Here is a 13,783-nt window from a genome sequence, read left to right as displayed (position 1 = left end):
GTAATAAATGTCATGAAAGAAGGAAGTCTTGGGCACATATTTTGTATTCATTACATCTTCATATCTTATCTCATGACAGAGTTGTAGGCTTCTGAACAGAAAGTGTGCACTTGTGACAATTTGCCCCATCAACAGGCATGTTGTCACACTGGATTGTCGAAAACTAAGAACACAATGTGCAGTGGTCACCCCAGTTTCATCAACATTCCAATTGTCTCCTGTTCCCAATGGCATTGTAGAAACAAACATACACAAACATACACATAGAACATGCTAAAAAAACATTGTGAAATTGTATAATAAGCTCTGACAACAATATTGTAAATAGAATATTATAACTACAATTTAGTTTACAGCAGCAGGCATGTCGCTGGACTACATATAACTGAATTCATGACACTGGATGAAGTAGCGTGTGTGTGGGGATTTACTGTTAATATAGTAGGCTTGTAGTGTGTTGGTGGACACACACACGCACTACTTCATACCGTCATTACTTTAGTATGGTGTTATGAATTGCATTAAGGCAACAAGGATAGTAGACAGCATAATAAGGATGTAGTTTATTTGTAATTCCAATGAGGAAATGTGTTTTTGAATGAAGGAAGGAAGATGGTTAGAAATTATCAGCGAAAGACAGCATTGCAGCTCACCACCTGACATAATGTGAAAGGCAGTCAGGCAGGTGAAGTTGCAGAACAAATCAATCAGGAGTACAGTAAAAGGATTTCGACATAAATTGCCATACTCTGACTCGGTACTGTCAAAAGCTTATCAAAAAAGAAGCTGAAAGTCAGACAGCCATGCCCGCAACAACAGTGGTTGTTTATACAACACCACAGAAGCAGCTTGTTGAAAATATTACTAGGTTTGCTGACATTTATTTTGGTCTGTCGCCAAGTGAGGTCAGAAGATTTTCTGTGGCACCAGCTGAAGTTCACGACTTCATGGGCAGAAAACAGGCTACAGGCTTATTAAAGCAGCACACAGTGCTGTCACTGAGAAACTAGCCTTGGCAAGACAAAGTGATTGGACCAGGCAGCGGCGTCCCTCAAAATTCTGGGTCCTATAAGCAGTCCCTGTGGGCCCCCTTCCTCTCTTGGTCCCTGTCTCCACAATCAGAAATATTTACAAATAATTGAGCTCACAACTGTACACATTAAACTGTAGTGGTGATCTCTGAACTCCACCTACAGAATGAATATTAGTCTAAAGAAGTAATAAACTATAAAATGATTGAAATGTAAAAACAAACAAAAACAAAGTCAAAACTCGTACCTGACTACTGAAAGGTTTAGAAAACCATGTTCCTTTTATCGTAATACTTGACACATACATTTCAGGAAAGTATAATAATCTCAGTCTCAACAATGAATATAAGGTGAGGCAAAGCAGTTTCACCCTTTTTTTTACCTCAGTTAAAAGTGCGATAACATTGTGTCAGGAAAAAACAAAAACAAATGGATCCTCATGTACAAATAACAAACCGTAAGTAGTGTTTGTTAATTCTGCATAGAGAGAACCAGTTACAGCCTTTGAGAGTCCACAACACACATTCTGTAATACCGAGGGAACAAAATGTAAAGTGTCATTTTAAATTATCTCCCGAAAGGAGGCAGGAACATTAATTAAAGCCACAATCCTTGATGGAAACTGACAGCCCACTGCCCATCCACTTTGGTTGTTTGAAGGATGAGGTTAGATTACTGTCCTTACCGAGGACAGATCCTGGCAAACGATCCCACAGAGGTTAAATAGCTGAGTTACATGTCAGTCAAAAGGTCAGGACTGAAGAAGCCTCTTGGATGAGGGACGAAATGTCCAAGTCCAGTTGCCCTTGACCTCAACCTTCCTTGGATGCCTATTAGGGTTGTGTTTGTTGTGTATCTGGATACACAATGGTACAGTACTCTTTATTATTTTTATTCATGTATAACGTTACTTGTATTTAGGAAGCACTTTGGGTCAACTCTTGTTGTTTTAAAATTTGCTATATAAATAAAGTGACTTGACTTGACTTACGTTAATAAATTAACAAACAAAAGGCTGTTATTTTCAGCTCCGTGTGTGCGTGCCACGTGTTTTATAGACCGCATTTTGCCGTTAAAAAAAAAAAACATCCCTCTTTAAAGCAAATGCGTCTCTGTGATGTTCAGACTTGTGGCGGAAGTTGTGAAACGTCTACGTCCTCGTGTTGTGTGCGTGTTTGCGTGCGTGTGCGTGTGTGTAGCGGGGGATGAGCCTGTGAAGTGATGGCAGGGAGAGAGCTGACACTCACAGAGGAATGAGAAGTTGTTGGGGATGGCGGACAAACCTCTGACAGTGTTTGTGAAGCTGTTTGCCGCAGGCTTTTACGGCGTGAGCTCGTTTCTCATCGTCGTGGTGAACAAAAGTGTCCTCACAAACTACAGGTAACGGTTTTGCTAACGCTTATTGCGCGTATAACGTTAACTGTTAGTTGAAAAGCTACGTTACCACAAGCTAGCTAACATAGCAACTGAAGTTGTGTTTGTTGAATAGCGGAGCCAATACGGTGGAGCTTATTAGCTAACCGTGCAGACAGAAATAAGAGCGCTTCACTTACAGTATCTATGTATAGTATTGTATAGCATTTGAGGATGCTTTATTTAGATACGAGGTTAGCTACAGTGTCCCCAGCCTTTAAGCTGTATTTTTAATTCATGTTGACTGGGACTAACGGGCGACTCAAATCTGCTTCTCCAGGTTCCCTTCTTCAATATGTGTCGGAATTGGACAAGTAAGTTGAACCCTTTTCCCTCTTTGTGCCACAATTTTCCAAACACACACCTATCCCTGCATGCAGGCAAAGTTAAAATAATTGTCTATTGAATGTATGTGTGCAGATGTTGGCCACAGTGGTTGTGCTGTGGGTGGGCAAGGCTGCGAGGGTGATCAGCTTCCCAGACTGTGATGAGAGTATACCTCGCAAGGTGAGAACATCTTGCCATCCCTCCAAAATCTTTTGCCAGTTCACCATGAGCAAGGGAGTTTTATTTCTTCACAATTGCCAAATATTTATGTTTACCTGGTTTCACAGGCGTTTCCTCTACCTCTCCTTTATGTGGGAAATCAAGTCACTGGTCTGTTTGGAACCAAAAGGCTAAAGTAAGTCCTCATATCTAAACTATCTAGGCTGAATGACTGATGAAGGGAAGTTGATGCAGTGTCACAATGAGCTCACTGGGCATGGCTGTTGATGTTTGGCCAAGTTAAAGAAATTGGTGTCCTCTTCCACCAGTCTGCCGATGTTTACTGTCCTCAGGAGGTTTTCCATCTTATTCACAATGCTGGCTGAAGGATTACTGCTCAAGTAAGATTACATTCATTCATTTACTGGTCCTTTTACTCAGTGGGACAACAAGCTCTTTGCACTGTTATGGTGGCTTTTACTTACAACTCAAAGCAGACAGATTGAATTTCATTGCTCTACTGTCTTTGACCTTTTGGCAGGAAGAAATTCTCCAGGCCAGTCCAGCTGACAGTATTTACAATGATCCTTGGGGCGTTTATAGCTGCAAGGTAAGTTCTACTAATTCCAGGTGTCCCAGACCAGAATTACCTTCACTACAAAGGGTTGTCCTGTCCTGATACATCCTCACTTTAGTTATATTGTCTTCAGGGGTCATTACACGCATGTTGTAAATCTGTAGTTAAAGGAGCGCTGTTGAAACACAGCACGCCCAAAGCTAAATCGTTACAGAACACTTATTTTCTTCCTCAACACTTTCTCTCGTCTCTGTTCGTAGCGCCGACTTGTCCTTCGACCTGCAAGGCTACGTGTTCATTCTCCTGAACGACGTGCTGACTGCAGCCAACGGAGCCTATGTGAAACAAAAATTGGATGCGAAGGTATGCGGCAGCGCCATCTGATGAATAGTAACCATTGTTGGCTGGGAGCTGCTTTTGGCATTGAGCTGATGTTGTTAATTTAGAGAACCCAAACTGTCCTTCAGCGTCTGGCTTAAAGGAACACAAACACCAGGAGTTGGTTCTTTTGACTCCCTGTTAAGTTGATTTAATTATCACTGTTTAATTCAGTTTTTGTAGAGTGTTTCTCTTTATTTTGCATGTTCTCTTGCATTATTTTAACTGTTGAGTCAGAAGTAGCTTGTTAGTCGTTTTTCATGTCACATGAGAAGACCGCTCAGCTCTCACGTTACAGCAGAGGCAGAACTGGGTCCAGATTTAGTCTGTGATGTCTGTAGAGCACAGTCTGCTAATGCAGAGCGAAACAGAGAGGTGTGTGTGAGTATGTGTGAGGGAGTGAAAGATGTAGTCACGTGAAACAGAATCAGACAAATGCAAAAAAGAGGTTTCTAGGTAGTGCAGTGTGCTGGCCATGCATGCCATCTGTATGCTAGTTAATGGGTAGTGCACTGAAACACTTGTGAATAACCCCCTCTGTTCTTGCTCTGCTGAAACTGTTTCTATGCTGTTTCTCACAGGAGCTGGGGAAGTATGGATTGTTGTATTATAATGCTTTATTTATGATAATTCCTACTCTACTGTTTGCTCATGTGACTGGAGATGTGCAGAAGGTAAGCTGTTTGATTGAAGCTCCCTTTCTAAGTAACTTTTATTCAAACATCCAAATACATTTATTCATGGTAGATTGTATTCATTCGATTTGTGAAATGTAAGTGTTTCAACAGTAGTTAAACCACCAAGTTTTTGTATTTATGGTGTTGGTACTAATCAGCTATTGCGAGGTTTAATCCTAAATTGAAGTGAGTGCACATACGCGTAAGCATGGGTGTGTGCCGTAAATATGAGCTGCCTTTTTGTTGGTGAGTGTTGGCAGAGACCTTCTGGTTTGCCCAGCTGGGGCCCAGCAGCCAGAAAGGCACAAAGCTGCTATTATGCACCTAGTAGAGTTATTACAGCAGCGCCTACTACCTCCCCTGACTGAATAACCTCAGTAGAAATACACACTACTACCCTTAAAAGCTATTTCGAAACTCTGTGTTGAATTTGTAAGTATGTAAATGTTTGTTGTGTCAGTGTCTTTGTTTTGCAGTGCTCACTTCAACTTGACCTTTCTTTCTTCCACTGAATGCCAGAACAGACATGTCCAAGACTTGAATTATTTTTACTAAACAAACTGAATATTTTAAACTCAAATCAGTTTAATACACAATTGCCTACATCTCTAGCTTTATTCCAGCTTTTTTGTATGCTTATAATGTCCGTGTGTTTGTTTTCTCTCGTAGAGTTCTGTTGTTTTTTACGCTGTGCTTCTCTTGTCAGGCAGTGGAATATGAAGGCTGGTCAGATGCATTTTTCCTCACCCAGTTCATCCTCTCTTGCATCATGGGGTGAGAATACAGGCCGACGCTTATGTGTGATGTGCATGTATGCGCAAGCAAGCTGCAGGATTGTGTTTTGTGCCAGAATTGACCATCAACAGGATAATACCAAATTTCTGTGTTCTTCTTGCTATTATATCATTCTAGGCCATCACTTGACTGAGTGTGAAACTCACAATGACTCTTTTGTCTACCATGTTGCATCAACACTGTGAAATCTGAATTTATGCTTGAACAAGTGTTGATAAACGATAACTTTTGCAGGTTTGTTCTGATGTATTCCACTGTGCTTTGTACACAATACAACTCTGCATTAACAACTACGATAGTGGGCTGCATCAAGGTAAGCATCAGTTTTGGATCAAGTAACAGTTAAATATACTAAAACAATACACAAACAAAACAGCTTCATTTATATTTTCTCCACTTTTCAGAATGTCCTGGTGACCTACATTGGGATGGTGTTCAGTGGAGACTACATTTTCTCTTGGACAAACTTCATAGGTTTGAATATCAGGTATGAAACAACAGGATTATTTTGTAATGTATGCTCAAACGTCCAGTTGTTTACATAGACGGATAGACTTAAATATATTCAAGGCCGGCCCAAGGTGTTCTGGGGACCTATGCAGAATTTGTCCCCAACACAAATCATCTGGCATTTTACCACATACATTTTGCATTATGACCAAACAACAGATCGAGTCAGTTACATATAAACATGAGAGGTAACTGTGAATACCACATTATCATATTGTGTTTTAACCACGCTTGCTGCACGGCCCTGTGGATGGCAATGTTGCTCTGTTGGTTCACCACTTTGGTCCAGACTGAAATATATCAACAACTATTGGCTGCATTGCCATGACATTTGGTACAGAAATTCATGGTCCCTAGATGTTGAATACTAATGACTTTGGTCCACTGACTTTTCATCTAGTGGCATCCTCGGGTCAAATTTAAAATTGTGGAACGTTTTGAATTTTTTTAAACCAATCAACACTGGGCCTCAGCTGTGCTAAGCTCACACTGGGGGGTAAATATGTTACAGAGGCGCTTTTGTTTTTCACGTAGTGCAATATATCCCATCTATCCCATGTTCCATCGTTAGCATGTAGCTTAAATTGTTCTTGTTTCAGTTTGTAAACAGAACTGGAGCGTTTCCCACTGGTCCTCCCCCAAACTGTGAACTAAATTATATTCGTTTCTGCTGAGTAAAGGAAAAGGTCAATGTGACACAGATATCACCAAGAGTGATGTGCCAATCAACTCCTGTACCTGTTGCATCTTGTTGGGAAATATGAATTTTATGACGAGATGATGTGCTGCAACATGTTCACCTTTACGCTGGTTGACACGATTTTCATGTCTCCTTTTGCCTGCAGTTATCAAATGAAAGTTTTGTAGATCTCTAACATTAATTCAAACACCTCATGTTGAAAACCAGTTTCACAAATAAATCTCCTGTTATCTGCCAGCTTATCACATGGTTAGGTCAAATACCAGCATGAACATGTATTTATGTTTTTCACATGTGGTGTGAAGTGTTTGTATACTTTAACATGGTTGTGGCCTGTGTTGTTGCAGTATTGCAGGCAGCCTGGTGTACTCCTACATCACTCTAACAGAAGATCAGTCCAACAAAGCAAGTGAAGGCACCAAGCTGGATCTCAAGGGCAAGGTGGTTGTATGACAGAGACACTGGATTTGATTTTTTTATTATGCTGATGAACAGGAAAACTCTATTTTTAGTATGATTTATTTATGGAGTATTTTAGTGGCGAAGGCATGAGATTAATGAGAATCTGTCACAGAAACTTCCTTTCTGTGTTTTTGTGGAAATGGAGCCACGCGTCACCCTGACACTCCTGCGGTTGCCATGGTTACTAGGGACTGTGGGTTGATTTTTAGATGTTCTTTTTAAATATTTGTATTTTGATACTGTACATGTGAGCACCGAGAAGAAGGGAAACATGGAACCAATATTATTTATATTACAACATTTCCTGAACTGAACGTCAAAAGTAATGTTGGGATGATGTAATGTTTCCAGCTGGATTTATCGCTGGTTTTAAGCATGGGCGTGGACTGACGAATCATGGGGAAATTAAGTAATGGTTATTTTAAAGAAACAATCCTTATTTTTTTATTGCCTTTTCTAGTTTGCTGTTTACAAGGACTGTAACTTTAGATGCCTTCTAAGCACAGCGAGATGCACTGACACTGTCATTTTCTGTTGTTTCAGTCTTTAGTACATTTCTTTAGATTTTTGCGCAAACACTGTTATAAGCTTTTTACAGACAAACGTAAGGACAGTAATCTAACCTCATCCTTCAAACAACCAAAGTGGATGGGCAGTGGGCTGTCAGTTTCCATCAAGGATTGTGGCTTTAATTAATGTTCCTGCCTCCTTTTGGGAGATAATTTAAGATAACAGTTTACATTTTGTTCCCTCGGTATTACAGAATGTGTGTTGTGGACTCTCAAAGGCTGTAACTGGTTCTCTCTATGCAGAATTAACAAACACTACTTACGGTTTGTTATTTGAACATGAGGATCCATTTGTTTTTGTTTTTTCCTGACACAATGTTATCGCACTTTTAACTGAGGTAAAAAAAAGGGTGAAACTGCTTTGCCTCACAGTTACATTCATTGTTGAGACTGAGATTATTATACTTTCCTGAAATGTATGTGTCAAGTATTACGATAAGAGGAACATGGTTTTCTAAACCTTTCAATAGTCAGGTACGAGTTTTGACTTTGTTTTTTACATTTCTATCATTTTATATTTATTACTTTTTTTAGACTAATATTCATTCTGTAGGTGGAGCGACTTGTGAATCGTTGAAGGTGATCTCATCTCAATCACAGCAACCATGGATTTGTAGCATTGATGTATTTTTTCATTAAAACTGTTGACATAACATGTTCCTTGGGATTTGTCTAATGAAATTTCACTAGGTTACTCTATTTTCTCCTACGCCCGCTAATATCCAACTTTAGTATCATTTAAATCGGTGAAGCTATGAATATTTATTATTTTTAAACTGTTGTAATGTTGCTCAGTCCTGGATAACAACATTGTTTTGTAACTGAGGATGAACTACACAAAGGCAATGGTTCCCCCTTCTGGCGCATCTGGCAAAACATGACATCACATTGGACCTTCCCATCCACAGGAGGCCCAGGCTACAACTCAGGCTCTGAGAAAAGATTAGCCCCACTAGGAGTCACCAAAAACATAACTTATAAATCACACATGAAGTGAGCCAGAGTCTCTACATACACACATTCAGTTTGGTGTAAAGGGCTTCAAATCCTTCACTTTACCAAAAAGATATGTAAAACACCTTGAGAGACTTCAAACAGAATGTCAAAATTTCATAATCTTTAATAAAAAAAAAAAAAAACATACCATACATATAACATCTTTGATACAAACCCACTACCATAAACAGCTCATGACCTCGGACCTCACTGGTCTTGCATTCAGTATTTCACAAGCCACACCAACAATTACAACCCATTATCTCAAACATATTAAGAACGTGGTATAAATATTCAGTAATTAATGTAAAAATGTGTTCTAAAATGCCACATCCAAATACAACTTGTATGTTTATGCACAAAACTGCCAGATGACTTGCATTTTAATGTTATTAATTTAAACTGGCTGAGCCAACAGGCGATATGACAAAAAGAAAAGCGGATATGTTATGAGGATATTTTAAAACAACTACCAAGTAATATTGCATTGTCTTTGCCAGTAACTAGCACATAAGCACCTTCATCGGTCCAGTCTGGACAAATACAAGAAAAACAAGAATAGAGTTTCAGAGTCTGTACTCAGCTGCCTCTGCTGTGATTACAGATGTTACTTTGGTGTACTGAACATGTATATCACAGGACAACAGAAAGTAGAAGAACAGAAGAGAGAAGAGTTTCACCTAAGCTGTTACAACAAGGACCGTCATAGCGTGGAGAGGTTTAACAATTTCAATATGTGCAAAAAAAAAGACACCATAATGTATAAATGACCGCAAATCCTCTCTGATTGATATGTGACACTAAACGATGCAAGGATGTTCAAACTATGACAGAAAAAAACTGACACCTGAGAACTGCACTGCACATAACTCCAGTGAGAGTACAATACAAAATAATTTGGCTCCCATTCCTATCATTGCTGCATTATTTCCCAACAGCCACAATGTCTGACTGACACATTTCATGTGAGGAGGTCATTCCGGGATGAATAGTGAAAGGGTTTAGTGCAGAGATCTCATTCAGGTCTCAGAATAGACACTGCTATAAAGGCCCCTAAGGTTACTGTTTTTTTCCTAAAGCACACTTGCTTGGTAAAACAAAAGTTAGTGTGCTGGGACGCACAGGAAGTTCAGAAACAAAATTTCTGGAGGGTTCCAAACTATCTTCACAGATATTGAGTCGAAATAGACCCACATCATCTCAGCAAGTCTAAACAATACTTAATACCATCCCCCCAAAAAACATGCCATGCAATCAAACCTTCTATTGACCATTCTGATCCCTGTCCCCAACATAGGTTCATGCTCGTCAATGCAACAGCAACAGTGTCTTCCTCGAGGACACAATGATGATAGCAAGGGTCTACCTGTTGGGGGACAGATTCATAACACAAGATCAACCTTCTGCATCAAAAACAAACAAAAACATCTGTATCATTTACAGATCAATACACTGTAAATGTTTACCAATAAATTCTTATTCCAATATACCAAATAAACCACTGGTGCAAGTGTTTTTTAGATGGTCTAAAATCAGTACTGATTGTATACCATATAGTACAAGTGGCCAGGACAAGATAGTGCAACCTTGTACTTTGAAATGTGAAGCACAGCTCCACAGGTGCTCTTTAGTTACTACATGGTAAGCAAGACAAACCTGTGCCACTGCACTGTGAGCACGTAACTCCACCCAAACAGGAAGAGCAGGACTGAGCAGCATAGGAGCAGTCCCTTTAATAAATGTGCCTTTCTGTTACTTACATATTAAAAAAGATGCAGTGCATTGGGCTATTTTCTACTATGGCGTCTCCGATACTGCAAGTACAAAGCTTTTAAAAACACCCCTTATGTTTTAGGTTCCTGAAGGGTCCCATATTGTAATGGTATCGGTAAAGGGAAATCTCAAGGCCACCACCAGCCTCAGCCACACTAGGTGAAAGGTGAGGCATTACTCATTGTACAAACTGATTTGTCTCCCTACACCTTTTAGGAGAGAAATGCAGCCTCAATCTGAGCATGGTGGCTGTATCCTATCCTTTCAAGGCACAAGAACAACAAGGCTTTCCAGACTTTTTAACTAATAACTAATCAAACAGAGAAAGAGAGAGATAAAGACTTTTCGTATTAAATATATAACTTAATGCTTTAATACAAAAAAAAGATTTTGTAAGGGAGTGACGGGGGGGGGTTTAACAGTTTAACAATTTAACAGTCCTGCTGCTGTGTGTCAGTTACAGTGTGACAAGGTTCTCAGCCATGTAACAGAGACTGTAGAAGTTGCAGCCTATGCAGCAGAGGTTGCTGAGGGAGGACAGCAGTCTGTACCGCCACAGGCGACTGCTGAGGTGTCTATATTTGACATCCGTCTCACACAGCTTGGCATAAGCTTCGCGATTCGACGACAGGCCGATATCCTGACCCAAACCGCACGCCTGCTCAATAAGGTGCATGTCTGCCATGATCTCTGATGTCATTTGGCCGAACCACTGGGCGTTGACAGCCGCAACTGTCACAGACACAAAGAAGATGAAGATCTGGTGGGGAAAGTGGAGGCAGAGATTAAAAATATTGTAAAAAGTTTTGATTTTTTGGCAAAGTGATAATGTGGAATAAAAACAACACCTGAAAGGCTTCTCTGTCATCCAGCATGTCACTGGGGTGATACACAGCATAGATGGTGAGGTTAAAGAAGGCACAAGCTGAACCCAAGTGGAGGTAGAAAGGGACAAGACGACTCTGGATAAACCCATACGTGTGTCTGTTCAGGTGGTTGTCCATCACAAAGCCTGTGCAGAAAACAGGACAACTCGTTAGCACTGCGGGGGTGCCTCCTGGCTGTTACTTCATCGTGGTCAGACAGTGACTGCTTTTACATGAATAAAAACTTCCTGAAAATAACAAGGTTTAGAAAAGCCATTTTCTGATGACCTCTACCTGAACTTTGTCATAGTTGGAGTAAGATTAATCAAATTAAGATGTAAAGAATTCTAATTTTAGTATATCCACACACACACCTTAATTTCAGGCACACCAATCCAAATGCTTGGTACAAGCTCTACAGGTTTAAGTAGACTCCTAAAAACCTGTGTTTGCATAAATACAATGGTATACCACAATAACAACATGACAGAAACACATGGTTTGCGGTTGTATTCTGGCAGGAAGCTCAGATGTTGCAATGTTCTGAGGGTCAATATGAACTGCATAACTCTACAAGCAACCCATAGACACACCTTTCATTACTGTGTAACTTTAGTGATTGAGCCACAACAAAAGCATGTCAGGGTCTGAATGGGGGCAGATCGGTGACCATGAAAAGGCTGGTTAGAGATGACACAAAAGGTGCTTCACTGAGGTCCTGTTGACACACACACTGAACAGATCTAAACACAGGTGTGAATGTGTCCCAAGATGCACTGAAAACACACTGATCTAATCACTTAGGCCACATTCAGGTCCACAATGAAAGAACACTTGTGTCATTATTGATCCTAAATGTGTAACCAGCCTCTCCCACTCTTCCTCTTGTCTTCCCCCAGTGTTTCCAACTTTTCTGTGTACGTGTGTGTGTGTGTGTGTGTAACCAACTTGAAATGAAAGTGACCCAGATCTGCATTCCCCAGTAGGTGGAGAGCAGCAGCAGCTGCAGCAGCTTGACTGTGAACGTGGGCTCCTGGTCAGTGGCCATGCTTCCCCCTCAGCCTCTCTCCTTGCCAGTCTGGACTTCACTGTAGTCTCAAAAAAAAGGTAATGCTTTCTTTTGCTTAACTGGTGGCCCCTGATGCTCCACTCCAGAGCCTCTGGAAACATAATAAATGTGGTCATAATAAGGACGTGACAACATGCAGCATATTGTAAACAAACTGGGTAAAAGTGGTTGTGAGCAACGTTTAGCTCTAGTCACTGACTGCACGCCAAAGTTGTAGGACTGCTGATATGCCGCCTTAAACTTGTACTCATCCACACCTTTAGATAACGACAACACACCTCAGGGGCCGCTTATCTGGCTTCCCAAATAAATCAGACAACCAACAGGTTAGTGTTGTATTTCTGTCAATGCTAAAATCTGCGCAGTGCACCTTCAGCTATAGGCTCTAGAAACTTCCGCGTTGTTGTCAAGGAAACTAGTGCTGTTTTGACCTTACCCGGTTTTTCTATGACTTCTATCAGGGCTTAAAGAAAACGGCAGGTGCTCACGTCCCACTAATAATCATATAAAACTCAAGGTATACGAGCAATAAATCAAACAACAGTGCTGAATTAAGTCACTACAACAAGTACCGACAGCAGCTAAGAACAGACGTGGCGGCAACACGTCTTCAAAGTCACCTTTGCAAAAACTATTTCGTGAAATAACGCCAGCTTTTAGTAGTAGTAGTAGTAGCTAACACTAACGTTAACTTAGCTGTAATACCACCGTGTATCAGAGGGTAAAACTACACTGACTAGCGGCTAGCATGGGCTAAAGTTAACTGAGGTACTTAGCCTAAGTTAGCTTCACTTAGAAAACTATTACTGTACTCGCTGTTGACTCTTTTGTCAAGTCGGCAACAGTCATCACTATAATCTTTAGAGACAACACCGAGTTAATACTTAATAACGTTACTTAACACAGAGTACAGCCTACCTGTGTTGTCAATAACTCCGGGCAGCTTCTTACAGAGGTCTTCGTCTCTGACAGTAACGTTACCTGCTGATGGTAGCTATGCTGCTAGCTCACGTTAACGTTGTAAGTCACACCGAAGAGAAAGAAGAAGGCGGAACCGCAAGCGTCAGGATGAGAAAGTGCCCTGGGAAGAAATTCCTGACAGCTCCTAAAAACAAACACCACTGGTTCCCCCGACGCTTCCAGGTAAAACCTCCAGTCTGTAGTAAACACAGGGCAATTTGGTGGAAAGATGTCTGAATGCTGTAAACAGCACGTATGCGAAGAGGGACTCAAGCCCAGGGAGCAGGGAGTGGTGTCTGTGTCTGTCTGTGTCTGTGTCAAACAAAAGAAACAAAGTCAGGTTATTAGAGTCGATCTGATTTGCTTTGATGATATGCAAACACAAAAGAAATAAGTTTAAGGATAGGCAAGGACAAAAAAAAGAAACAAAAAGATTAGGCTTGCAATGCGCTGTTACAATAATAAAAAGTAAAATAAATTAGCTTTGACCATGTGTGTTTGATGGCTGTGACCTGATGGTA

The 13,783-nt window shown here is 40.6% G+C and overlaps 2 protein-coding genes across 7 annotated transcripts; one reads left to right on the top strand and one right to left on the bottom strand.

The window, feature by feature from the left end:
* Positions 1–2,176: 2,176 nt before the first annotated feature.
* On the top strand, positions 2,177–8,251 carry slc35d1a (solute carrier family 35 member D1a). Of its 3 annotated transcripts, none has more exons than XM_046050346.1 (13): positions 2,179–2,411; positions 2,725–2,758; positions 2,865–2,951; positions 3,059–3,126; positions 3,260–3,331; positions 3,472–3,540; positions 3,768–3,870; positions 4,467–4,559; positions 5,269–5,336; positions 5,592–5,670; positions 5,762–5,844; positions 6,915–7,008; positions 8,133–8,251. In XM_046050346.1, exons 1-13 carry the CDS (start codon positions 2,302–2,304, stop codon positions 8,235–8,237), a joined length of 1,065 nt encoding a protein of 354 aa, XP_045906302.1. In that variant the 5' UTR covers positions 2,179–2,301; the 3' UTR covers positions 8,238–8,251. The 3 variants fall into 3 exon arrangements, with proteins under 3 accessions (XP_045906304.1, XP_045906302.1, XP_045906303.1); XM_046050347.1 differs by having other exon boundaries at positions 2,181–2,411; positions 8,152–8,251; XM_046050348.1 differs by lacking the exon at positions 4,467–4,559 and having other exon boundaries at positions 2,177–2,411.
* Positions 8,252–8,700: 449 nt separating this feature from the next.
* On the bottom strand, positions 8,701–13,552 carry si:ch211-121a2.4 (transmembrane protein 205). 4 transcript variants are annotated; one of them, XM_046049450.1, is made up of 4 exons: positions 13,221–13,552; positions 12,182–12,393; positions 11,216–11,379; positions 8,701–11,127 (listed from the first exon to the last, which is right to left on the bottom strand). In XM_046049450.1, the coding sequence occupies exons 2-4, from the start codon at positions 12,279–12,281 to the stop codon at positions 10,825–10,827; spliced, it is 567 nt and encodes a 188-aa protein (XP_045905406.1). In that variant the 5' UTR covers positions 12,282–12,393; positions 13,221–13,552; the 3' UTR covers positions 8,701–10,824. The 4 variants fall into 4 exon arrangements, with proteins under 4 accessions (XP_045905406.1, XP_045905408.1, XP_045905407.1 ...); XM_046049452.1 differs by having other exon boundaries at positions 12,182–12,335; XM_046049451.1 differs by lacking the exon at positions 13,221–13,552 and adding an exon at positions 12,560–13,079.
* Positions 13,553–13,783: the final 231 nt, after the last annotated feature.

This window comes from Micropterus dolomieu, linkage group LG05, assembly GCF_021292245.1.
Source record: "Micropterus dolomieu isolate WLL.071019.BEF.003 ecotype Adirondacks linkage group LG05, ASM2129224v1, whole genome shotgun sequence".
NCBI lineage: Eukaryota > Metazoa > Chordata > Actinopteri > Centrarchiformes > Centrarchidae > Micropterus > Micropterus dolomieu.
This window is presented reverse-complemented; position numbering and strand designations above follow the sequence as displayed.